Source organism: Musa acuminata, chromosome BXJ1-7 (genome assembly GCF_036884655.1).
Source record: "Musa acuminata AAA Group cultivar baxijiao chromosome BXJ1-7, Cavendish_Baxijiao_AAA, whole genome shotgun sequence".
NCBI lineage: Eukaryota > Viridiplantae > Streptophyta > Magnoliopsida > Zingiberales > Musaceae > Musa > Musa acuminata.
Window position 1 is genome coordinate 3,001,795 of NC_088333.1, and position 26,412 is coordinate 3,028,206.

The 26,412-nt window shown below is 38.8% G+C and overlaps 4 protein-coding genes and 1 long non-coding RNA gene across 7 annotated transcripts; 1 reads left to right on the plus strand and 4 right to left on the minus strand.

Annotated features, from left to right (window-relative positions):
- Window positions 1-1,072: 1,072 nt before the first annotated feature.
- On the plus strand, window positions 1,073-7,515 carry LOC135586263 (uncharacterized). 3 transcript variants are annotated; one of them, XR_010514858.1, is made up of 6 exons: window positions 1,073-1,703; window positions 2,197-2,281; window positions 2,518-2,579; window positions 2,855-2,959; window positions 3,651-3,736; window positions 5,443-7,515. It is a non-coding gene; the product is annotated as an uncharacterized LOC135586263 (long non-coding RNA). The 3 variants fall into 3 exon arrangements; XR_010514859.1 differs by lacking the exon at window positions 2,197-2,281; XR_010514857.1 differs by lacking the exons at window positions 1,073-1,703; window positions 2,197-2,281 and having other exon boundaries at window positions 2,445-2,579; window positions 2,855-3,425.
- LOC135678225 (protein ECERIFERUM 26-like) lies at window positions 2,479-5,956 on the minus strand. Its single transcript, XM_065190769.1, has 2 exons — window positions 5,522-5,956; window positions 2,479-3,390 (listed from the first exon to the last, which is right to left on the minus strand). Exons 1-2 carry the CDS (start codon window positions 5,954-5,956, stop codon window positions 2,479-2,481), a joined length of 1,347 nt encoding a protein of 448 aa, XP_065046841.1.
- Window positions 7,516-10,257: 2,742 nt separating the features above from the next.
- On the minus strand, window positions 10,258-10,869 carry LOC135680093 (ethylene-responsive transcription factor 11-like). The gene has a single exon (XM_065194081.1). The coding sequence runs from the start codon at window positions 10,867-10,869 to the stop codon at window positions 10,258-10,260; it is 612 nt and encodes a 203-aa protein (XP_065050153.1).
- A 577-nt stretch (window positions 10,870-11,446) lies between these two features.
- On the minus strand, window positions 11,447-12,478 carry LOC103991110 (protein DMP3-like). Its single transcript, XM_009410469.3, has one exon. The coding sequence runs from the start codon at window positions 12,420-12,422 to the stop codon at window positions 11,574-11,576; it is 849 nt and encodes a 282-aa protein (XP_009408744.2). The 5' UTR covers window positions 12,423-12,478; the 3' UTR covers window positions 11,447-11,573.
- Window positions 12,479-13,016: 538 nt separating this feature from the next.
- On the minus strand, window positions 13,017-25,366 carry LOC103990721 (sister-chromatid cohesion protein 3). The gene is made up of 22 exons (XM_009409965.3): window positions 25,134-25,366; window positions 24,825-25,038; window positions 24,261-24,373; window positions 24,084-24,176; window positions 23,795-23,958; window positions 23,439-23,675; window positions 23,212-23,356; window positions 22,928-23,106; window positions 22,684-22,829; window positions 22,477-22,604; window positions 22,188-22,361; window positions 21,577-21,738; window positions 21,289-21,489; window positions 21,073-21,210; window positions 20,801-21,001; window positions 20,494-20,638; window positions 20,249-20,355; window positions 16,987-17,127; window positions 15,408-15,673; window positions 15,184-15,308; window positions 14,065-14,320; window positions 13,017-13,491 (listed from the first exon to the last, which is right to left on the minus strand). Exons 1-22 carry the CDS (start codon window positions 25,176-25,178, stop codon window positions 13,488-13,490), a joined length of 3,384 nt encoding a protein of 1,127 aa, XP_009408240.2. The 5' UTR covers window positions 25,179-25,366; the 3' UTR covers window positions 13,017-13,487.
- Window positions 25,367-26,412: the final 1,046 nt, after the last annotated feature.

A 26,412-nucleotide genomic window follows, 5' to 3' on the forward strand; every position in this document is an offset into this window, starting at 1 on the left:
TTATGTCACTTCAAATATTATAATCCTTCACATATATTCCTGCCTTAACATCCTTAAAGAAAATTAAGGTTAAATATCTTAAATATAATTAACATTAATTTATTTATATTAAAAATATTTTAAAAACATAAATATAAAAAAATATTGGTATTTTTAACTAATCATTATAATCAATTGATGAAGATTAGCAACAATGACATATATATATATGATATATTTTATCTTCACTTGGATTGTCTAATAAAGAAATTACTAATTAAAGGCAAGGACAGTGAATAAGGATTCCTAAATCCTCAACTCATAAGCGATTCAAAGATCTAATGTCATGTCCTTTTAGTGGAAGTGGGTGATCTGTTGCATCCTTCTTGAGTGAAAGGCACGGCTTGTTGAAGGACTTGTTGTCCTCCTACTATGAAAGTCTAAGATAAAATGGATGATATATATGTATATATATATGTATATATATATATATATGTATATATATACATATGTATATATATACATATACATATATATATACATATATACATATATACATATACATATATATATACATATATATATATATACATACACACATATATATATATATATACATGTATATATATATGTATATATATATACATGTATATATATATGTATATGTATATATATATACATATATATGTATATATACATATATACATATACATATATATATATATATATATATATATATATATATATATATATATATTTATATTTATATATATATATATATACATCATTACTCTCATAAATGACATATTCTTAAAGTTTATATATAATACATAATTAAAAATACTAATAGATTTGATATACTAACTTTCAAGATAACTTCTATGACATCATAAATCAAGTACAAAGGAACACACCTAAAAATAACTTCTATTTACTGTATTATATATATATATATACATATATACATACAATCATACATATATATATATATATATACATACATATACACATACAATCATACATATATATATAATGAAATCTCCAAATAAATAGGAGAGTAGAAATAAATGAACCCAACGCCCGTATAGAAACACGAGTGCGGTCGATCCGGACGAGCCGTAGCGCCACGCCGCCTTATCCGCCCTCTGCCTGCTCTATGCGCCCGCCCTCCGTCACGTCCGCCTTGCCTCAGCTTCGAGTTTCCCGCGCCACCGCGTCGCCGGAACTTCTTCCCAGCCGCGGCAGCCTCCTTAGCTCTGGCCGCCGGACGATCGAGGAGCAGTTCTTCTCTGCCAGGGTTCAGCCCGCGATGGCCTCTTCCGCCGGCGAGGCCCGTCTCTCGACCTTAGAGGAACGTGTTGGAGTTGGCTTTTCTGTTTTCAGTTTGTGAGTGCATCGGTGTGTTGGTTGCTTCTCCCTTCAAGGCTGTGCTCGGCTGGTGCTGGGCGCCTCTGCTGGCGGGGCGCACAGAAGCTGTTCGATGAATTATCGGTCGTGCGTATGCCTGTTTTCTTAATCTGCAGAGCTCTTGGAATTCGTTCTAACGTTGGATTTTGTTGAGGCCAGCTCCCGGGAATGAGTTCTAGAGCTCAAAAATGTGATTTTTTGCTGGTTAATTGCTTCTCTCACAGGAAATGAGGGCATCCTAACAGTGGATATTCGTGTGGACTTCGGAATTGGGTCATCGTACGCATGCTTATTTGTCGTTTTGCAAAATTGAACAGGTATGTTTGTTGCAACATTTTATTAGAGTAAAAGTTATCTGAAGAATTTACTCAAAGAAAATGAATTAATGCGAAGGAGAAATTTTTAAATCAGCTCCTATCAATTTTCGGGGTTTTCTCCTTCAGCCTTTGAACATGACATAAAAAGCTTTAATAATGTCTTGAAAACAGTCAATCCTAGATATAATTTACTTCACACACACACACACACACACTATATATATATATATATATATATATATATATATATATCTCATTTTGTTGCTTGGATGGATTGTCAATAATATGTACTTAGAGCATTTAGTGACATTCTTATTTATGGTTTGTGTATATAAGTGTGCAATTAGCATATTCATGTTCTGAGTGGATTCAGCAGCGGTCTAGTCCATGATCTTTGACAGTACATGATCCTGATTCAGAAGTTGTTAGCTGTTTCCCCAACATACTTTTCGCTTCTTTTTAGGGAGGTTACAATGTTGTTGGTGCTTTACAGTGAATTATTTGTATGCATCAGCAACCAGAACAACCAGGCTTGCCATAAGAAGCATGGTATTCTTACAAACAAAACTAGTGGGATGGTAAGTAAATTGGTACCTAATTCTGCCTGACCTCCATTTCAATGGTTTGACATATTCTTCACATGTAGCACTTCATGATTCTGTTGGAAAATTGCTACATAATATAGTCATTATTTAGCAGACAACAACTTACGATTAATCTGATATACTTAGGCAATTAAGACAACTTGACATCCTCGAAACATTCACTTCCAGGTTTACATGTTTGTTACAGAGAGTTTATGGTTTATGTTCAGATCTTGAGCGATGCCAAATTCACTGCTAAGCAATTCGCAGAGCTGTCGGATCTCATCTTCTGGTATGATAACCATTACAAGTCTCTCTTGGTTGCTGCTGGTTTCATTAGTTCTCTGAGGACCCTGTAGCACCAAAACTGCTCCTTCATCACCAACTCCATCAATGCTGTAGTCCACTTGTACAGGCTTCTGACCCTTGAGCTCTAACCCATATAAGTTGATTCCTTCCATGTCTACGAAAGTGAGATTTGCCCCATAAAGCACAAAATCTGGCTTCCCATTTTCTATGTCAACCAACTCTTCAACTGACTTCGACTCATCTGCTTCCTGTTTACAGATCAAGGTTGCTAGTTCTAACAGCCCAAAATTGGCAGCTGAGGAATCTAACCTGACTGTGCTTGTTTTGAGCATATTGTTCAGTATTTTGCTGCATTTTGCTAAGGTGAGGTATCTGCAGATAGTTGCCATTTTGGATTCTCTGCTCTTTCGAATTTTTGCCAAGCATTTCCAGATCATAGCTGAGATTATTACAAAAGTTGGGACTTGTTTGAGTTGCTCTGGTTGCATTTTCTTAAGCTTGGTTTCTGTGATCCTAAAGGAATTTGTTGCCATTTTACGGGTGTTGGGAGCCAGCCAGCCATCCCCAATTAGTTCAACCTGGTTGACTGGAATTGGTTTTGGAGACACTTTCACATGTGTTGCTGCACTTTCTGCTTTCTTTTGGTGGTTGTTTAGCTGAAGAGTTTTAGGGGGTGGATTGCCACTGAATAACTCTCCCCACAGATTGATACAGTTTGTGGCTGACATTGGATCTCCTAGGACATGAGCCCAGCTGTATCCAATGGCCATCCCTCCACATTTAAATCTAGTAAACTGCTCACCGAGTATCAGTTTGGAAAATAAACCAGGTAATAATGTTAATAGGTTGTAAGAGGAAAGTATTTAGAAACTCAGATCAATTGGTTCAAAGTTTGGATTCATGTATGATACGTATGTGCTCAAGGTGAACCAAATCGAAGCTTAATCCAACAAGGTGTTTATGTCGATAAATTCCATTAATTTAATTGTCCTTGTTCTATTTGACCTCCAAAATTGGTGACTAACTTGAAAGTCTGAATTGAGATTTCTTGCAGAAGCGAAAGGTCTGCTCTAGTGGGTTGTTAATCTTTGAAGTGGCTAATTCCAAGGGAGTGACACTTGATGTGGCAATTAGATGCAGGTTTGTCCTTTGACTATATAATGAAACTTTCTCTTGTGCTTATTTAAGAATGATGCTTCTGTTAACAAAGAAGGTAAAATAAGCATGATGCTTTGCATTGTTTCTCATTAATGTTTTGAAGTTATGTTCAAACCAATGCCGTTGAATTTGATCATGCTTCGAGTTAGATTAAACTCTCTTAGTGATCCTGCAATGAAGCTCAAATTTTAGTGGGTTATCATAAGTTTAGTAGTACATAGCCAAGTTTGAGTTTGATTTTCTTGTTTTGTGTAGTTATTCTGAGATATTAAGAAAAGCTTCTAGTAGTAGAAGTATATGAAACCCCATAGGATCACTGATCACTAACTCTGTTGAAGCTGCTTTTATTCCACAACTAAGATATGGTTTATGCTGATTTAATTTTCTTTTCTCATTTATCCTCTGGAAAACTCCTCTCAACTGCTTCTTACAAGCTTTACTACAACCACTGCCATGACACCCATATAATTTTCTCCTTATTCTGATGGAAACTTATCCTACTTGATCAATGTCAAACAAAACCTCCATGTGGTAGTGTCATCTGGTGAAGCCAGCAATATAAGTTCTTTGCATGGTTAGCAACCCAGAGAAAGTGACGCAGGGTATCCTCCTCATCTATTTTATTGCATTTGGGGATGCTTTCAGGCCCTTACTGGGAACTACTGTGACCAATTCATTATACACCAAGGATGTTTTTTACTAATTCTCATTCTTTTATGTGAGCACTAATGTCTCTGATCATTAAGAACTTTTGGTCAGTGAGACTGCAATATATAATGTGCTGGGACTTCCTTCCTTGGGAGTTGGACACAAAGAATATAATGATGTCATAAAAGCTTAAGGTTTACTGGCACTAGATTAAAATGGGAAGCTCTTTTTTATTCCATAACACACCCTTGAATGGTTGGTTTTAGGTGTATTTGCCTACAAATTAATTACTAATTTCATTTACTTATAAAAATCTAGTCTACTTTTTCCTTTCACCCTTAGTAAGACACCCATCTGATTTCCTAATAGTCAAAGTTTTAAGGATATCCATAAAAATAAATAAATATGAGAATTGTCTATAACTTATTTATTTAATAAATTTGCAATAAAATATAACTGTAAATATGAAAATGTTATAATGTCACACAGACCCAACTTTAATTGCTGCATTTTTGACAGTTACTATTCTGTGGGATCTTTTGATAACTCTTCAGAGTGACTGAGTTCCTTTTTCTATTTTTCTGATCAAACAAAATTCTGAAAGTTGGTATTTATGCTTACAATTAAATCTTCCCACTATCTCCAGAGCTTAATGTGCATAGGTACAATAATTAATCTTGATTTTTTTAAGGGAAAATGCAAGATATAATTACAATGGATCTAGTAAATTTGAATCCATCCTCAATGAGATTAGGTACAAGCAGATCAAACCAAGTTCCTCATGAAAGCTAAGCATGCAGCAAGTTTTGGTACTTTAAATTGAAACAAAATAATGAAACCATTCTAAAATGGAAGCCACAAAAGGGGTGAAAACTTTAAGAAGCATTTGTGATGAACAAATAAGTTGTCTATCTTCTTTAAGCATGCTACTTCACCAGCTCGACTTGCACACCTTGATGTATTTTTGTTCCACCATGTTAAATTTATTGTTGTTGCCTTCTAGAAAAGAGCTACTTATAGTTTCTAACTTACTGCTGCAGTTATTCAATGCGTGAAGTTGATATGAAGCATGCAAAAACGAATGAGCTCATAAATGAACATACGAAGATAGAGGATTACCTGCATGTAAACCATGGGGGAGAACTGCAACTCTGGACCAAGCACCTTATCTGGTACCAGGAGCCTCCAACGCGACGACGACGACTCCACGTCCAGCCACTCACCCAGCGTCCTTGTACACCTAGCTTCGATGATCCTCAGCCCACAGTCATTGCACTTGATCAGTGGACGTCCACTCTCCGCCCTCCGAATTCGTCCAGCCATGGGATAGCAGATGTTGAGCCACAAGAACATGGGATTTTTTAGGTCGGCAATGGTGATACCATCAGTGATCTCACTTTGATTGAAGTAGTACACAGCCCTCAGGTAGTGCAGCTTCATGATGAGGTCCATATTGGTGAGTTCATGCAGGACAGCATTGCCGGTCACCGTCGCAGGCACCACAGTCGATATCCTGTGATCGTAGATGACAGTCTTTTCCTGTTCAACACCCATGACCTGGTCTTAGAGGAGACTAGAGAAAGCTGAGGAGGAGAAAGAGACTAGCAGTTTGTAGGTCACACATTTTTGGAGACTTGGCTCAGCATACGATATATAGAGAAGGATCGGAGGCAGGAAGCTGGGGTGGTGTGGGAGGTGAGCAACTATTGTGACGGCATTTTAAATGGCTGCATTGGTTGATGGGACCCTGAAAATGAACATAAAGATAGGAAAGCATGATCAGTTGGTTGGCACTAAATTAATTGGCGATGACAAAGATTACCACATCGCGGTGCAAAGTACTCCCAGTGACATGCAAACTTCTTCAGATACAAGAGATGGGGGCTTCCTAATGTTATTCCTTGAGGCAACTGAGATGACAGTGAAATAACAGTGTTGCTCGAACCCTCAAATGGACGGAAATGGAGGAATGCAAGGTGGATAAACAAGGAGTGGAATAACAGTGTTCTTCTGGTCAGATCGAGTGTGGTGGATCTTAAGATTTGAGCTCCATTTCCTAAATATAGACAAACCTGGTTACAAATTTGAAGTTGCTACAGTTTCTGAGATATGGAGATGGGAGTTTGATCAGAAGAGAAAGTTGTATGTAACATTGGAGTTCCGAGTTTCTCACGGTGAATGAAGACGGAGGTTCTCACGTGAAGTGCTTAGTGCTTAATAATTAGCCCACCATTAATGCAGTCCCTACTCACCTGCCTATGCTGCTGTTCTATGGCCCTTTCATGCCCAGTCCTTTACCCCCTTGCTCCATTCTTTGATCAAAGTGTTCATGGCTTCACTGATGCTTTTAATCCTGTATCATATGTGGGAGGACAGTTGAGTTGGGTTTACAAGATCAGAGGCAGTAAGCAATCATTAATCTGAGCATAAATATTTTGGATTAGTACCATCATTGGATTGGATTTCTACCAAATAAAATAAATTGGAGCACACGTAGACGTCCCAATTTGTCTCTGAACCCGAATCAGTAATCACCAAAGCACAAAGAATGTATCAAGAAAAGCCTTCTGATGCAGGTCCTGAGTGGTTGCAGCTGTTATGAATGAGGATGGTGACGGTGTCCATTGTTGCTTGCTTGATTAAGCGAGTATGTCGTAGATCTAATCATTGAAAACTATGCATGTTTAGGTGAGGCCCTTCAATAATTGTGGTCTCCTTTGGGCTGTCGAGGAAGGTGGTTAACTGACTTAACTGGACAACCTCTTCTTTGAGCTCATCATTTTTTCTCTGCCTGACTTGGAACTATTAGGGTGGAAACTTGAAGGGCTGGAGAAAGTGAGGTGATGTCTTTTCCTTGACATGAAGAGCTGTTTCAAGGATAAGACAAGAGACATGTCACTGATGCTGATGTGACTGCTTATTTTTAATAAGTATGATGTGCAGTGTAGCTCACCAGAAGATAACAACATTGTTGCTTACTTGTATTATTAATTAAAGCAGCCACTGGAGTGGTTGTGTCTATGTTATGTAGAGGACATTCAAGAACATGCAACAGTTGCTGTCACCTTATTTGGATGTGCAATGAATGATGCTTGGTGAAGTTAAAACATTTACTCCTCCTGCCTTAATGATTGAAACATACATAAATTGCATTTGCAGGCCAACAATAGTTGGAAGGATGCCAAGGTTGCTCTTAATGTTTGGTTATGACCTATATTGATGAGATAATTTTGTGAATTATAAATCTCCTTTGTGATTGAGAAGCCCGGCCCTTTCTTCCTCCCAAGGCATAGAGGTTAAGAAGCTCGACTCCCATCTCCACTAACGCAAGGCGATCGAGAAACTCGATCCCCACATTCGCTCGACCATGCCTCCACCAAGGTGTGGAAATTAGGAAGTTTGACCCTCGTTCTTGCCTAAGGTGTGGAGGTCGGAAAATTCAACTATGTCTAACCAATGTGCGTCTCTCGATGATATGAGGGGTAGGTCGACAATGGATCGCCACCAATAGTGCTAGTGAGGCGATTTTGGATAGACACGTCGAATGAATTAAAAATGCCATGAAGTCAAAAATGGATCGAAGAGGTATGGGCTCAGTGTGCTGATTGAACCAAATACTGCACTTCGGACTCCTTTGGCAAGAGCCCCGAAACATGTCATGAGAGGGGAACAAATGATAAGGAATACACTATCAACTAATCATCATCAGACATGTAACTATCATATAGTGTCTATGGTGAAAGGATAAGACGAATGTCACCCCCTACCTATCTGCCAACATAGATAATGGTCCAAGACAAGTGCGCACCCCCCCCCCGGGTTGCCCACGTGGACAAGAGGTTAATAAGAGACTATTAGAGGTAGCTAAAGCCAACCTCCCTATAGAATATTTCATGAAATATTCTATCCCTTTATGATCAGATATAAAAGTTCATCTTCAATATAATAAAAAGGGGACTTACCTTTTTTATCCGCTCACGTCCGCACTCATATATCTTAGGTTAGTAACTTGGGCATCGGAAGGATCAAATCGAAAACCTTTCCTGACCTTAGTCTTTGTGTATGTGGTACCTTGAAAACTCAACATTTTTATCTCGTAAGCATCTCGAGCTGACGAGGATATCAACGTCTTCTTTCCTTAACAAATGTGTACTAGAACTGTGGACAGTGATGGAAATAAAGACTTACGGTTCAAAAGATTGAATCCATGTTTTTTATATCTTCAAAGCAACTAGGGAAGTTAGATTCGTGTCATTACAAAACAAGATGAAAGGTTAACCTCCAATTTCTAATCCAGAAAATTGCAGTGTCATCACGAAGATAATGCATCGGCATCGGCATTCCAGAAAATAAAGCAGTTTTGAGGAGAAAATAATGCTCATGATTTAGATCTTGATACAATACTGATATCGGTGATTCATCGTGAAGATACTGCATCGGCATACCGGACGACAAACTAAGTAATTAAAATTGATTGATCGGGTGAATATCGATCGGTATATTGACATGTATTACATCCCTTGTATTAAGATCGCATCTTCTTCTTCTTTCTCTGTATAAAGGTCTAATCCTCAACACCTACAGACAGTGAGAGAGAGCATTTTAAGTACAAAGAAGGTCTAATCCCTAAGGATCAGAACACCTACAGACTCAGAGAGAGAGAATTTAAAGTACAATGTTGAATTCCAGTTATCATGTCAGTCTTAGAGATGTGGTCATCAGCCCTACCATCTAAGAGAACACTCCACATATTTCACTGTATCAACTCCAACATTTCCTGATCAAAGGACAACCTCGAAGCTTAAAAGAAGCACAGCGAAAGGAGTTCTATTTCTGCTGGTTAGATGCACTTCTGATCTACCATCAGAACTCATAAGCAAAAAACTATGGCTTCTTTTTCTGTAGAAGAAAGCAGCTGAATGCTACTACATGAGAACCTCTCAGGCTAAAATTCTAAGCAAAATATAAGTGGCCACAACAAGAAAAATATATAACATCATAGTTGTGTAGATCAACTGCTGATGTGATAATCTTCATAGCTTTACTTGGGCCCCTATAATTGAATTGAATGGAAGAATCCTTTTTGGAGGATGTTCTTAGAAAGTTGACCACCGATCCAATTTAACAAAAGAATTAGCTTTTTTTTTGTGTGCACTGAAATAGAGTGCAGTTGACATAAGATTTCATTCTTCACTACAAAACATTAATCGTGAAGACTTTAGTATCAATTCTAATTTTAAAGAGCCATCAAATCCGAAACCATAGTCAGGAACGGGTTATAGATTCAATACCAGTGTAGGTAATGGAAAGTATGAAGTCAAATTGACTTTGGAGTTGACAAAGTAGCCGGAGTTCATATCCAATCAGACTTTTCATATCTAATTGGATGAACAACACCATCAGTTTAATGCGAGAAAGCCCACCCAATACACTGTAGAATTGTATGTCTGTGCCAACCATGAAATAATAGCTTCTTAGCATAAGCATTACTTATTGGGCTTTGCGATCGCATCTCGTAGCTTGTCAGATTTAGTACACTTCCCAACTTTGAGGTGTTTCGTTGTCGCCTCAGAGGAAGCGAAGGACTCGATGGAGTCGTCCGTGAAGAAGGCAAAGCAATCAAACAAGGCAGAGAAGAGCAAGTCGATGAGAGAAGGTGGTCGGGACGGCGCAGAGGATGCAGGAGGCGGCCAAGGAGACGTCGGGAAGGACGACGACGACGCAACCGTGTGCGAGTGGAGGCAACGAAGCACGGAAGGAGTGTGTGAGAGGTTGACTTGTCACATGTGGGAACTACAGAGAATGGTTATCTACAGACGTTTCGAAAGGAGGACTACGATTCATGTCACTTTCGATCACGCGAACTCCGGCGGAGGCGGCAGGTTGAGATCCAAATCGAAGCGAATCGTGTCCGTCGGCCAGACGGATGTTGGGGAGCGAGGACAATCCACCACCGAGGACGAGTCTGAGTCGCTCTCCACCCCGCCACAAGCCGGCCCTCTGAAATCCCTAACCGCCGCCGATTTCTTGGCAGCAGCGATCAGGTCCGAGTGCGGGAAGGGGGACAGGGAGGACGACCGCCGCAGCGCGAGATTTAGCGGCGAGAGACCGACGGCGGGCCGCCTCGAGGAGGTGGACGACTCGACGGTGCTGTTGCTGGGGCTGGCTGGCGCCGCCGTTCCGGCCGCTAATCCGGTGGCGCAGGCGAGGGATTCGGCGGGACAGGGAAAGTTGGTCTTGGCTTTGGGGCCACGGAATCGGCAGGCGGCGGCGTCGTAGGCGCGGGCGGCCTCCTCGGCGGTGTCGAAGGTGCCGAGCCACACGCGGCACTTCTTGGCCGGGTCCCGGATCTCCGCCGCGTACCGCCCCCATGGCCGCTTCCGGACGCCCCGGTAGTGCATCCCCTTCCAGTCTCCGCCGCCGCATCCCTCGCCACCGGGGTTGCAAGCCTTCGCCCTCGGAGCCATCGCAGAGTGTGTATCCCTTCTTCCTTGGATCGAGAGGGAGGGATGAGTGGTCGGAATACACGGCGGGAGATCGTTATATACAGAGGCGGAGAGAGAAGGAGAGAGGAAGGAGCGGTGGGACTTGCGGAATGGGCAACGATGGGGCGACGTGGCACGCGGCGTGATTAGGTGGGACGGCGCGGTCGCCCTGGAGGCGCGTTTGGAACGACGGGAGGAAGGCGGCCGTCAAGTGGAAAGCGGTGACGGCGTGAGTGCGGCTGACCTGGTCGTGGCGTTACTCGAACGCGTGTAGGGTGCGACGTGGACAACCTTCCGTCGCGAGAAACCAACCTCTCGCATCGTGGGCTCCACATGTGAATCTGATTCCGACTCGAGTCACAATTTTCGGTCGCGGTCAACACGCGTTGTAAGCGCTTGACAGGTGGCTCGGCGTAGTGCATGTTGCGGAATAGTCTGCGGTTAGCCACGCGGAACTCAATGAGAGTAATAATAATTAGATTACTTTATTATATGGTTTCTGGTATTTCATGAGCTAAGTTGTCAATTGATAGATCGATTAAATGTTAAAGTTACTAATTAGACGACTCTTATTCTCAGGTGACGTTACCATTTTACGTTACCAGTGCACAGTAGCTTTACTTTCAAATCCCATCGTACTACAGTAACAGTAAGGAGCCATCTCAGGCCGCTTTGTTTCCTTGGAGTCACTGGTGATGCGCCATGTCCGCGTAGCCGATCCCCTTGCGGGTGGTGGGGAAGACCATGAACACCACGCCCGACAAGAACGCAGCTCCCAGCGGCAGGTTCACGAGGAGCTGCCTCGTGTTGGGGCCTGCCTCCGGGAAGAAGCAGTTGAGCACGTCGCTGTCACTGAAGGCCAGCGTCAGGAACACCACCACCGCGAACAGCGCGTGCACGCCGTCCAGCACCCGCAGCCGGTATCTCCTCAGGTCCTTCAGCACCCCGCTCCGCTCTCCCTCCTCCCCGTCGTAGTTGAGCACGTACATCCCCCGCAGCGTCGCCACCCCGTAGTACAGCTTGCCGTCGCCGCCCTTGAGGCTGTCGGTGAAGGAGAGAGCGGCGCAGGCGGCGGCGCAGAGCTGTATCAGGGCCGCGGTGAGATACTTGTTGGAGGTGTGGCACATGCCCCGGTTGGAGAAGGGCGGCGAGAGTGCTTGGAAGGCCAGCACGGTGCCGCTGGGCAGGAGCTTCACCAGGTTCGCTGCGCTCGACAGCGTCTTGTCGACTACCACCGGCGGCTGAGCTCCTCCGTTCCCCGACTGCGACTCCGCTCCTTTCTCATACCGGGTCGCAGATGGTTGAGGCGCCATTGATGAACTGAGACACTCTCTCGATGAAATCTTAGTAGAGGCAAATGAGGCAACATGGAAGGATATATAGAACAAACAGTTAATCCTAAGCACGATGGGAGTTGTGTATGGAGAAGAAGAATGATGTGATGGTGTGATGAGAGGAGTAATTGGAACTGCAGTCACAGATGCGAATACGATGGTTAGGTTGCAACGGTCTTGCGTAGGAGAAGGCGGGAACATGTGTTACGTGAAGATGTGCTGAAACAACTCATGCATGAATAGAGTCCGTCAAGACAAGAAGAAGAAGGAACCATGCACGAGGATGAGGCAATGAATGAAGATGACTTGTGGACTATAGATATACAGAGATGGAAGCGAATCAGCTTTGTTTCCACCATCTATGATATGCCATGAGTCATTAAAACGCCGTTGTTGTTAACGGTGAATGATGGATTTATGTAGATAATAAGACTGATGCATCAATCTCCACTACAGCAAACAAAATGCAATACAACCATTTCCAAGTATCAATCAATTACCCAACAAAAAATTTATCTACAATAATTACCAACCTTGAACTACTAGCAAACTCATCCAACGGATATGGGCATTCATCAAGTCAGCTGAAAGCTTTTACCTTCAAGTAAAAAACAGAAATCTACAGAAAAAGATCAGAACTAAAAATTCAGACGGGCACGCAATTGATACTTGGTCATAAGGAACCATCAGCCATTGTATAAAGACCCCTGTATCATGATTAAAACGAATTAACATTAAATCACAAATATAATACCTGAGAAATGGATAAAAACCAAAAGAAATTGGAGACATAAATTGCAAAATCAGGCAAATAAAAAATAATCTTTTATCCGAGGAGAATCAAGAATGTCTTGGATCCTATTTACAATGCACAGGTTCGACTGTATGCACAGACAGGACAGGTACCACCGAATTGTTTATTTTTCTAGGAGTAAACCTCGGTGGACCATGATTCTCAGTATTGGTACAACGATTGGTGTCATAGCTTTTACAAGCTTGCCTCCACCATGCTCTAGCATATCTTGGTAGCAACAAAAGTTCTGATAAACCAGATTTGGGCTCTTAGAAACTACATACAGGAAGGTAAAGCTGACATGTGCAGATGCCAATATACATAACATACAAACTGCCTAGAAGGTTAGACTACCAACAGCAATGAAAGATAAATTCTTGATAAAACGATAATATGGGCTTTCATGTGAGTAGAGTCCATGATGATGCTTCTCGATCACTTTCTTAAGAAAAGCAACATAATATCAGCGGCTGTTACCTGCAAATCAAAAGAACCGAGAAACTTGAGATGAATGACACTGTAAATGAATACAACTATTGCTTTAGAAACAACCAGCTCAGATACCTTGTGGCCCTCACAGGTGGTGGGAGAGCAAAGTTTCAAATTGATAAAACATAATTTTTTTATGGCTTGTCCTAGGATGATAGTACATAAATGATAATTTACCTTTATGACTACCATTATACCCAACTACCACCGATAATTCAGATCTGCCATCAACAATGGTGCTGCATGCCAAGTGAGATCACACAACTGGCAAATAGAAGAAAATGAAGGGCAGCCAGATTTTGCCATCTTTCTCCCCTTCCTTTCTTTCCTGTCTCTCTCATCTCTCCTCCACATTTGGAGAATGACACAGGTCAAATATCAGTCACCACCTCCACATGTGACCATATCAATCGCCACTTCAAGATAAAGAAGGGATCTAATTACGGGGCCAAGGCCTCATTCATGGATTTTTCATTTGCTAAGGTTTTTAAATGTCCAAGATCAAGTTGAATATGCATATGAAACAGGCACCTGTCAAACTCGCAATTTATTAAGAGATACCTGTTGTTCTTTGCAGTTTCTGTGCTTTCTGGCCGTGCAATTCTCATTGATCTCAACTTGGAAGCCGATGCTCTAAAAGTGTGTATTAGAGGCTGATCCGCTTCTTCATCGTCATCCTCTTCCTGATCATTCTGGTCTGAATCGCTAATGGAATCTTCTTCACTAGATTCATGCCCATCAAAAAGTTTCTTTCCTTCTAGATTTCTTGCCTTTCTTGGACGTCCTCGTCGTCTTACAACATTCCCTTCTTTCTCATCTGCATTCAAGTAATAGTTTCAGACTCACACTTCAAATAATATGTATAAAAGGATTCAAAGTACAGTAACTCTAAGAGATCTATATTGATGAAGATCACATATTTGAAGGAAAAATACCATTTCTAACATGGAAGCACTGAGGTTCCAAACAGGACTAGTTCAAAGTTCTTATTCCCTCTACTTTTTAACCAATAAATAATATACAAATGTTCTCTCCTTGAAGGGATCTATACAAGCAGGAGCATCATTAAAGCAGGAAACCACATAGAAGGCACAGAAAAGCAATGCTGTCCTCGCACTGCGAAAGCAGGGTTTACACAGCAACAGATCATGACCTATGAAACATGGCAATCCACAATATTTGTTTTCCTTGTGTCCATGTCAGACATCAACACATCACAAACATTGACACACATGTCCAGCAGTCCAAAACATATCACGAATATGTCATCTACACTTATTTCTGCTGATAATTGCTATTATTTATGACACTTATATTGCCCTATACATGGTTACTAAGACATGTCAAACATGGGCAATGTGTAACTATATTTTGATGGCTGTGAAAATCTTCATGTGTTATTTTTTTGCATTTGAAGTGTTTTGTGAACAATGCTTCTTATAAGTTGCATATATCATAAACATAACCCCTCTGAACCTTAAAAAAGACCATCTAATCCCACAAATTATACATCCATCCGTAAAGAATTATCTACAAAGCCCTGGGCAATTGATCCTTTCAAAATAGAGAGAGAAGAACCTAGCATGGATCCACTGACGTATTACTTCAGGAACATATATGAAAGTGAAATTTACCCTAGCATGGATCCATTGACTATGCAAGAAAATTTGAAGAGAATACCTTGCAAACCTTCATTCTTTGCATATTTCTCCTGCAAGTGGTCAACAAACACGGAATATGGCCGCCAACCACTGGGATCTTCATCTATGTTAACATTCTCTGATCTCTTCTGGACATCCTTCAGGCTGTTTGAAAACAGGATTTAGACCACAGAATTCACGGTAATCTATGAAAAACTGAAACTATAAAGCATTGAAGTTATCAATTAAAAAAGCATGCCTTACATTTCTAGAATATCAGATGTGGGAAGTTTCGAGACAAATGGCAAAACAGCAGCCTCTAGGAATGATAAGTGTTTGGGAGCTTCCAAAAAGGCATATGAAATCCCATCCTTAACAACATTTAAAATTTCTGATTTATGCTTATTTCGAGCTGCACCAGTGAATGTTGCTGAGAGCCGAGATGCAAGCTCCTTGCAATCCGAATAGGACTTACTCGCTAAGGACTCGTTGCTACCAGAGGAAAGATCCACTGTGTGCCTCTTATAAGACTAATCACATACAAAACCATGTAGATTAGCAGTTGAGGAAGATCATCAACCAAAAAAAATTATTAAAAAAGAATAAACATCTACAAAAAGTGGGGATACGAAGTTTATAAAAACAACAAAAAGCTATCTAAAATTTACATAATACTTGAACAAGAAATAAAACAGAAACTAAGTATATAGAAAAAGCAGTTAGAAAAGAAAATAAACTGTTCATTGATGAGTAATAAATGCATAACCTTGGTTATTATATATTCATGATATAACTGCTTCATCTGACAAATTTTGAAATATGCAACTACTTATATATATACTAACAAAACATCTTTCATTTAATTGCATATGTTAACAGATATATCAAAGTGTGTTGATATGACATTATTCTGAAAATCTTTGTCAGCCCCAAATGCAGAAACTTCAGAAATCATAATGTGTTGATATGACATGTAATTTGGACCAAAGACTTGATCTCGTATCAACACCAATAAACCTCACATGCATCAGCCTTAGATTTCTACTAGAAGGGCTAGACAAGCAAAGAAACTGAATGGCCCAGTTTAAAATCCTAGTTCTGGACCACACCTAGTTAGGACATACTTTCAGGGCCCAAACACCAGATCAACAGCTTACACGGCATGAGGTCCCATCGACACACTATAGCTACATGACTAGTATAAACTATGTCAAACCTAATATAAATACAATTCTCCCCTGGTTACATACAAGGCTAGTTCAGCTGTTCAGGCTCTTGGCGAGTTAGTTTGACTAGTATTGGCCTCAGAAAAGCTTAATGACAAGATAAGATTCATGTAGCAACCCCAGATAGTTAGGAACTACACTTGATCTTCTTGTGCATGCAATACCAGAATCCCTCTCTCATAATCCTCAAGTCATAAATATACAATTCTCCATTCAAAGATGTGGGTTCAGTAAATTAAAAAAACAAGTTTACCAATGTCAAAGAAAATTAATAGATATTAACAACATATAAAGCATCAAGCTGATAATGGCACCATACCTACTTGACATTACAACTAAACTTAGGGCAATTAAGCAAAATAAAATGTCATTCTTAGTATGGTTCACCTTACCGGTCCGTACTGGTGTACCGACCAGCCATATATTAATGAACCAACACATGGTATGATGGAATGTACCAACAAACCAATATATATTGTCCATACCGGTCCCCCATCGAACCGGTATATACCGCTCATATCGAGCGATACACCACGATACGATGAACCTTGATACTTAGGCATATCTTGTCATAAACTAATAATAGTCAAGAACCAGCTGAAGAAAGAACACATTACTCTTTTCAATGCCTCCAAAAATATAGTAGGTATCTCATCATTTGCAGTTTTCCTTAAAGCTGTGATCAAATGCTTGATTATCTCCGAAATGCTTGTTCCATGCATCACAAAATGTGAAAAAATCTCAGGAGCAAGATAATCCTGCAAAATCATCAAACATCAGATTATGAACTTAAAATTTAATTTTATTATCATAATAGTGTAAGTGGTCCTTATAAAAGTAAATTTGACCTCATAACTAGGTTACCAACCAATTGAAAAGATTTGACATCATCAAAGTTCAATAGCATACTATGACAACCATTAGTTAGCCACAACATGCCATAGTTGGCAAAGTAAAATTTAGTTTGGTAAGCCACAAGAAAATGAGAAACTGGGAATGCAATTAAGATCTTCCCAATTGGGGAAAAGGAAAAGTAAAATCAAGAAAATAAAAGAGATTGTGCAGTAGTTAGCGACCAGCCATTTAAAATCACATAAAATATAGGTAAAAAAATATCAAGCATCCAAACTTCATATTTAATTGATGGAATCACTGAATTTTTCAATTTTCAATTAGAAGTTTTTGTTTTATGTATGGTTCATTGGCTAGAAGAAACAGCAATAAAGGCAATTTTTCCACCTGCCCTTCTTCTCTAGAAAAGTGTAATAATATGAGGATCCTGATTTACCATATGATGGAAATGACGATGATGAGGATAACAACCACCACGAACCTATGCCTCTATATCATTTTTCAAATTTATTGATCACCCATTCTTGGTCTCCTCTAGAGTACCACCCACCCCTTCATTCATCCAGCCACGTACTTGATCACAATAAATCATGAGGACAGTTGCAAAGGCACTCCCGTTTTCTAAGAGGGTGATAAGAAGGTGGAAAGCAAGGAGACCAACAAGAAGGAAGAAAGTACTGATAATAAGGCCTTGGCGACCCAATGGAGCATTTTTCAGAAAATGATGAGTGGGTGAATCACAAATGCTTTTCCAAAGCATTTTGTGAGAAATTCTAATGTCACCTCAAAATGAATAATATGATATTAGTAAATATGATACAAGAAATTTAACCAATCAACTTGCATGGCAACATGATATGAATACTATCGTTGTTTTCAACTTTGAAAAACTATATGGGGAATTACAATTGATACATTCTGAAGAAGAATCTTGTAACGATCAAATAACTAAACATAATAGACATGAATGAAGACACAACAAGCTAGGCCCAAGGCCCCAAGCTTCAAAAAAATTAAACAAGTCAAACGGTCCAGTTCATAGAACTCCCACCAATGCAACATCTGCGGAAGGCCAATGTATGCAGTATTGCCCTAAATAAAAGAGAAACTATTCCACGACTAGAACTCAAGTCGGCCACCTAGGTCCGAAAGGAGCAACCTTTTGGCGAATGGCGATGCCAAGTTGCACCCTCTAAACTTTAAAAAACTAATAGGATGAAAATGATCAGCCATTTGATACTGAACTTGATCACACAACTTCTGAACCATATACTACAAGACATTGGGAAATCAGTCACAAAGAAACATCGCTCCTTAAAAGCCCCATATGAACTTGAAATTAAATTGCATCTTGATAAATTCAAGATATTATTTTTCTATTGTATAAAAAATAACCTGACAGAACATGCCATTTTAAAACTAAAACAGATGCTATCAATACACAGCTAAAAGAAATTATACTTTGCATTTTTTTAAACTGTCAAAATGTACCCACTTATAGGGTTTCTTTACAGTGTAAAAAGTTAAGGAAAACATAAAACCAAGGTTAAAAAATTTGGTTCTCACCAGTTATGACACCTGCTGTAACCAGTATGCTACTGGTATATCAGGTGGTGCAATGATCTATACTTCTTGGCATCATCCCAAATAATGTAAAAATAAATAAATAAATATTGACCAGGTCATTGAATATCATGATTGAATGCTACAAAAATACAATGGCTATTATGACTAACATATCTACATGGATAAGTGACTCCTACCCACACTACCCTAAAGAAAGCTTAAGAATGAGAAACTAGTTCCAATCAGATTACAAACCAGCAATGACAAATAAGCAGACATTCCAAATTTGGACAAAGAGGTAAAAGTCCAAGAGGATAACAACTAATAGACTGCCTGTTTCAATTGAGGCATCTTCATTCTGCCTGTTTTTCCTTTTATTTTCCTTCTTTTGCATGCATATTTCAGCAAATTAGGATATGTTAGTCCTGCCCAGCTGGTTTAGTGAAACCTTAAAACCCCACAGCTGAGTTTTCTTGAGATAAGCAATCAATTAGCAGCTATTTGTCACGATGACTGACTTGGGAAGAACTCATCTAATCCAGAAGTTGGTAGCTAATGATCAAATGGAGACACATCTGAGGTAAAATTATATATAATTTCTTATTCATGGCCTTAAATTTTAAAACTAATTAACCTTTTTCCAGCATTGATTATCTTCTAAATTAATAGCCCCAGCCAGAGTTTGGTTTCTACCAGGACTTCCAAAAATGAAAAAAGGAGCCTGTTCATTCTCCTACACCACTCAGCTGGGTTCCCTTATCTAATAGAGTGGAATCAAACCCCTTGAACAAATTCATAGCACAAAACAAAGAGACATGAACTATTAATAACAAATTATAGATTTTTAATTTCATATAACTTGAAACTTAATCAGTGACTCAGATAAGACACAATATTAACCAAAACAGTAAACATATTAAACTCAAAGAAACGGAACTTTGACTCGAAATCTGAATCAAACTGACTCAAATAACAAGGCCATGATAGATGCTCAAGAGGGTTGTACTTCAAATAACAAGGCCATGACTCAAATAACAAGGCCATGATAGTTTTAGACAAGACTTTAAACTACACTTTGTATATAATTAAGGCCTTCTTTGTACTTCATCCAACCTGATCATCAACTATGCTTTGCTGATCTAATTGCTCTTCTTAACAGCTATAACAAGGTTTTAAGAAGCTATTTACACATACAGCCCTTCAAAAAAACAAGGCACCTGGATGATGAACAGTTAATAGTTTATGATCAATATATGCTATAACACAGCAACAAAGGACATGTTCAAGTTTAAAAAGTGTGTCATCACACTTATAGCACCGACATGTCAGTCTGTTCATAAATTTGAAGCAGTGGAATCATTAAGTTCATATCCAATAGCACACCGATCTATTACAAGTTATCCTAGTTAGCTCACTTTGACAAGTACGCATATTTACAGAGTAAGCAGCCAGGAGCGTCACCTTGGAAACAGTATGAGTGGCCACCAACTTTGCTGCTGCAATCATAACGGCATCCCTGTTTGTCTCCTCGATGTATTCTTCATTTGCATCCTCATCTTCAGTCTCATCTGCCAGTTACAAACCGGAGTTCAATGCACTGTTGTTCTTACAGGAATGGATGAAAGAATAAAGCATTAGATATTATTTGCTTCTATTACAAACTTCTGTATCAAAAATTCAATTTTTGCCACCTAATTACAGCAAACCTGAAATTTTAAGCAGTTGCTCAGAAAGTTTCCAGAAATTCTGAATAGAAGGTAAATTTGGTGAATATCCTAAACTGTGCAGCCTTGTAGAAGAGTACTTTGACTTTTTAAATAAGCACCATGTTTCTGCAAGTATGATACAGACCTATATCAAAAGAAAAGCTGTTCAGTAATTGCTTAATCCATGGAACCTAAAATAGGCACAAATTCTATTTTGAAAAAAGAAATATATTTATGGCAATATAAAGAACTGCTACATAGTCAAGTTAACCTGTCATATCTGCAATTACTTTAGCAAATAACTTACTCTACAAGAAAGCACAATTCCACTCCTTCCCTCCTGAGGGGCATCAGGCAGGGTCCTAGTAAAGGATTCTAGTTGTTCAAGCAGGATATCCCTCTTGGACAATAATGCAGTAGTAGATGCTTCTAGCAGACTGTCACTGTCAATAGACTGCAGGCACCAAGCTACATGCAGGTACATGTTGAGAAGCAGAAAGCACTTTACCTGATAGAGCATGAAGTTTATCATAAAAGCAAAAATCAAATATAAAATATTTCACAGGATAGTTGACATACCTCATTGTCAATGTCACTCAAATCCCTGAGGATGCTAGCCATATCTTCATATAAACCATTGATAGAAACAAATTTTGTAAGTTGAAGCTCATAGAGCCGCTTCAAATTGACCAGAAGTGAGTACTCATCACCACCCATCTACAAGAGTTTGATTGTCGGACTTTCGACATTAAGCTTAAAAGAAGCAAGGCGTAAAGATGTAAAAATGATGCATACCTCGACTTCTTTCATAGCAGCTTTTAGCTTAATTATTATATCACTCTCAAGATCCTTCAGTTTATTTTGCACATAATCTTGAAGATCAGCTTGGCTATCAGTAGAACAAAACGTTAGCACCTTGATACAAGATCTCAGTGTATCCTTCTCCCCATGCTTAAAAAATGCATCCACTATAAGTTCAAGAATTGTCTTGAAATTCTGACAGGACAGATGAACAAAATTGTCCTATTAGTTCCTAAAAAGTAGTATCAGGATCTTGCAAGTTCAGAAAGCTAGAAGTCAAACCTGCTCCTGCCTTTTTAAGGAATAAAGTTCAAGTTTCAAAAGTCCCAAAATCTCAACCAAAGGTGAGACCTTAGCTTTGTCAGATATATACTTGCGCAGCAACTGCGGGTAGCTCTTCATCATAGCTGCAGTTATTTCTCGTCTACTGTTTTCCAATGCTTCCTTCAATAAGTATGACCACGGTTAATATTCCAGAAATAACAAATGGCAGTGTAAAACTGCTGAAATACCAATTGCATCTTCACACTCGCTTCCAATAAAAAAATTGCATGCCTTTAGAGCAGGTTCTCTTACCAAGCTTGGCAATCTCCCACATAAGAATGGCAAATTAGTATGTCAGCTTAAAGAACAAAAGTGAGCTACATGATACGTCCTGTTTGCATTAGATTAATCATTCCTATCTAAGAAAATATTTTTGCAGTGATTGACAACATAGAGCAGAAGCCTTCTAGTAATCTAGTTCCTACGTATCCCATGCTGAGAGACCATGATGTGAACTTATACAAATTTTAATAATCAATAATTAAACTCAAGTCCAAAAGACTAGCTTATCTGATGTTCATCGTATTAAATGCGAAAAGTGCATTCAGGAGAGAAACTCTCAACCATACCTTTTGAGCTTTTGTATAATACTGCTTTCGGTTATCAGTGGCAGGGACTATCTTTTCTCCAACAGCCTTCCTAGCGGAAGCATAGAGAAGCCGAACCAGGTTAGTTGCATCCACATCAGTGAGTTCAATTAATGGATTCTCGTCAAGGAGCATGGAGATAATACACTTCCAATCCTGTGAACAAAGTGCACCATATATTTGCAGTGAGGTGTTAAAACTTACGGGTTTTAATAAGTAAATGTCCCTTGATTATTAAAGTAACAATCTATGCTATCAGGTAAAAAGAAACCTTCATGGCCTTCATGTCATCCCAAACATCATCAATCACATAGGCACTAAGGATCGGATCATCAGGAAATTCACGAAGAATTTGCAACATGCGTCCCAGGTGAACCTCAGAGGACTCATTCTCTCCATCTAGACATATTATTAGACCAATAAGTTTGGTTGTTTACATTTACTATACCACAATGCATAATAAGTTTCAGAAGGATACCCTTCCGTCCTGAATGTGAATTTTTAATTTTCTGTGCAATCAAATGATCATATACTAATTCTCCAATTGCACGCCTGATCAAGGGTGGTTCATCAATAAGCAAATCATACAAAGGACCTAGTTCATCATCTGTTAGAAGCTGATGTCTGCAAACCAAGAATAAAAAAATTATTCTTAGTAGAACTTACCAGCCACCAGATAAACCACAAAAGTTGGTTTAGATGTACAAAGAACATAAAATTACCTAAGTAGTTGTTTCAGAAGTCCTATAGCTGACACAGCCACTGAAATATCAATGTCATCAGCAAGCTCAATCATTCGGTTGCAAAATCTCTCAGTAAAAAGGCCAAGTGATGGCACATTATCATCCACCTCATATAGATTTTGTAATGCAAGTATAGAAGCTTTTCTGACACCAGCACTCTTCACAAGGCATTGAAATATATAATATAGTTAAAACTTTTGCAAAAAAATATTGACTTAAAGCCAAAGGAAGCAATATTCTATGGATATACACATAAAACTTACCTTGTCATTCAGTGTCCAACCAAGATATTTCAAGTACAAGTCTTGCAAGAAAAGTGATGGATATGATAAAATCCAAATACCCAGAGATCTGATGCAAGACATCCGAATCTCTGGGTCAACATCTCGGTACCTGTGCATAAATAACCTACAAAAATAAAAAGATACAAAAGAATAAACAAATTGTTCATAACAGTGACACTGAAAAAAACCACCAAGTTGAATCTCACCCTGTAAATATTTTACGCATCATCTCTTCTGTGGCAGTTATCTTTTCATGTGTCAGAGATAACCTTTTGTTAAGAGATTCCAGACGAGGCCCCTCATTTTGTTTTTTCTTTTCAGCGTTTAACTGTCTCTGAGTGGTTTCACGTTGTCCAGAAAGTATTTTGGCAATATTTATGAAGGACGTAACCAGTTGGAGACCAACCAATGAAGCCACTTGCCGATAAACCCTAGGAGGAGTGCTGTAGTGCAGAATAGAAGAATCAAGACAACCCAAAATTTCAGTTTCTTCCAAAGAATAACTTCCTTACAAGGTAAAAATATGCTAAGGCAACAGAGAGGGATAGCAAGAAAAGCTTACCATGATAGGGCAATTACAAAGTCCATGCATTTCTCAAACAAAACCTTATCAAACAATGGTCCATTTTGGCACTCAAGAACCAAGTTGTCCCAGAATGATGCGAGATTTTCTTTGAAGCTTTTAAGCTCTTTTTGCTTTGAGTTAACATGGTCTTCCACTTCGCCCTGCATTATTGATAAGTTAATTTTTAAATCAAATGAAAATCGAACTCATTTACATGAGACAGAAAGAACTTGGAAGTGTTTGGCATAAAAGAATATCATGTTTAAGAATATATCTCTGATAATACATTTTTAGCTAGCTCCACAAGTGAGACCACAACATCATCCACATCAGTCTCATCAAAGGACGCGGCTTCTAGTTGATACTTGGCTCCACAAGCCTGTTCACCAGCAGCAAATTGCATCAAATACTACATGAATCTGATTATAGCAGTATGAATAGGCAGTAACTGCAGAGATACTACCTCAAAGAGAAACATTAGAATCTCAACCATTGCAGATTTTGAATCCCCTTCATAGCGCTCAACCCACTTTTTGACAGCATGGTTAATTACTCTCCCATTATGCTTGATGATATCTGTTTATGAGACACATTAATTAACTTCAAGTAGTATTAGCTAAAGTTTGATTTATTTTTTACTGTGTTGCGAGAACGAATGACAGAAAATTGAATGTTGTAAAACGAAGCAGAAATTCATATTTGTCATTATTTTGATACCTAAGCACAGGTCAAAGCCACATAATTCTTCTACGAAATACTACAAAAAAATTGCACCTACCGAAGAAAGATCTCAAGGATCATGCAGAAGTAGTAGAAAGAAAATGATCATATACAGGCACCTGGAGTGAATGCATAAAATAGAGTCGACTTTCTATAGCTTCAACAGTTCAACTAATTTATTCAATGAACAGCTGTTGCAAACCCTAAGCACACCATAACATTTGAGAGAATAAGAGAAACGGTGCGAGAACCCAAAAACACTTGTAAAGAACCATTAGCCAATTCAACTAGAATCAAGCGTACAAACCGATCAAGCTCTGATCTTCCTTCCACCCAGCAGCCCGAATTGCCGCTCCGCGCTTCCTCTTGGCCTTCGGAGCGGGATCGTCGAGGCCGTCGTACGATCCATCCCCAGACCCCTGGTCCCCGTCGGTGGGACTGTGGTCGGCCTTCTCCCCGGCAGAGCCGCTCGATTTGCTAGGCCCGACGTCAGACGCGGCCAACGGTGGCCTGCCCCTCTTCTGCACCAAGCAGACACCCAGATGTACAAAACGCGCATTAGGGTTAGGAAATCGACCAAATAACACAATAAGAGGAGGAATGGGGGAAGAACGACCGATCGGCGGACGGACGTCTCGGAGACCACGGCGGCGTGCTCCATGGACTGGCGAGCGATGGTATGGGGCTAAAGACCCCTGTCGATATCGATTGGTGCCCGAAAGTGAAGCGATCGAGAGGTGGAACAAGGAAAACCCTAGAGATTTCGGGGAAGGGAGTGAGGGGACCGAGGGGGTTTCTCGGCTTCAATCACCTCTCTCTCTCTCTCTCTCTCTCTCTCTCTCTCTTTCTTGGATAAGACTAATAAGCTGATTCGTAACTTAATCTACGTCAAGAAATGGAAGTATTAATAGAACAAACCTCATTTTAATCTCCAATAACAATGACAGAATAATAAAGGAAGAGCTTTTATCCACACGCTTTTAGGTATTTTACATAAGCACACAAATATATATATATATATATATATAATCTTTTAGGTATTTTACACACAAATATATATATATATATGTGCTCTTTTAAATTTTGGAAATAGCATAATAGTTCCTCCAAATTTAAATACAACATACATGTGTGTATACCTTTGATATTTGAATCTTTTATACATCATTTCTATAAGCGTTTATTAAATAAACTCAAGTTTTGTGATTGTCAATAAGTTTTAAGAATTATTAAATTTTAAAAACCATAAAACTTATTTGAGATTTTCATCAAAAATTTTACTTTAATAGATAATCATAAAATAATTATATATATATATATATATATAGGACTATAAGTAAATTTTAAGGGTATTGTTGTTATTTAAAACTTCAACATTATTTTTTTAATGTTGGAGATTGTTTAACTTTTTATATAAGTATATAAATGTTAAATTTAAATTTAAATTTAAAATTTTTGTATTGAGATATCTGATTAATTAATATATTATTTATAAATAATAGGTCTTAAATTTAGGTATATCATGATGAGAAAGTGAAAAAGATATATAAAAATTTACTAATTATTAGAATAAATTTAAAATTAAGTAATGATGGATAAATACCACAATAATAATAATAATAATAAGCCAACTAAATCAATTTTTATATTTGAGATAAATATTAAATATTATATTTATTTTATAGAGACTATTTATATGCAATGAGTATAATTTATTGAATCTATTTTTAAAGAAATAAAAAAAATATAAAACATTTATCATACATCAAATATGATATTTTAAAAATCATAAAAGAACAATCTTATCATTACACTGAGCAAATTTATCATAGTACATCAAAGTATTAGAATATGAAACATATTAATAATCCATTAGATATAGGTGGATTGATAGG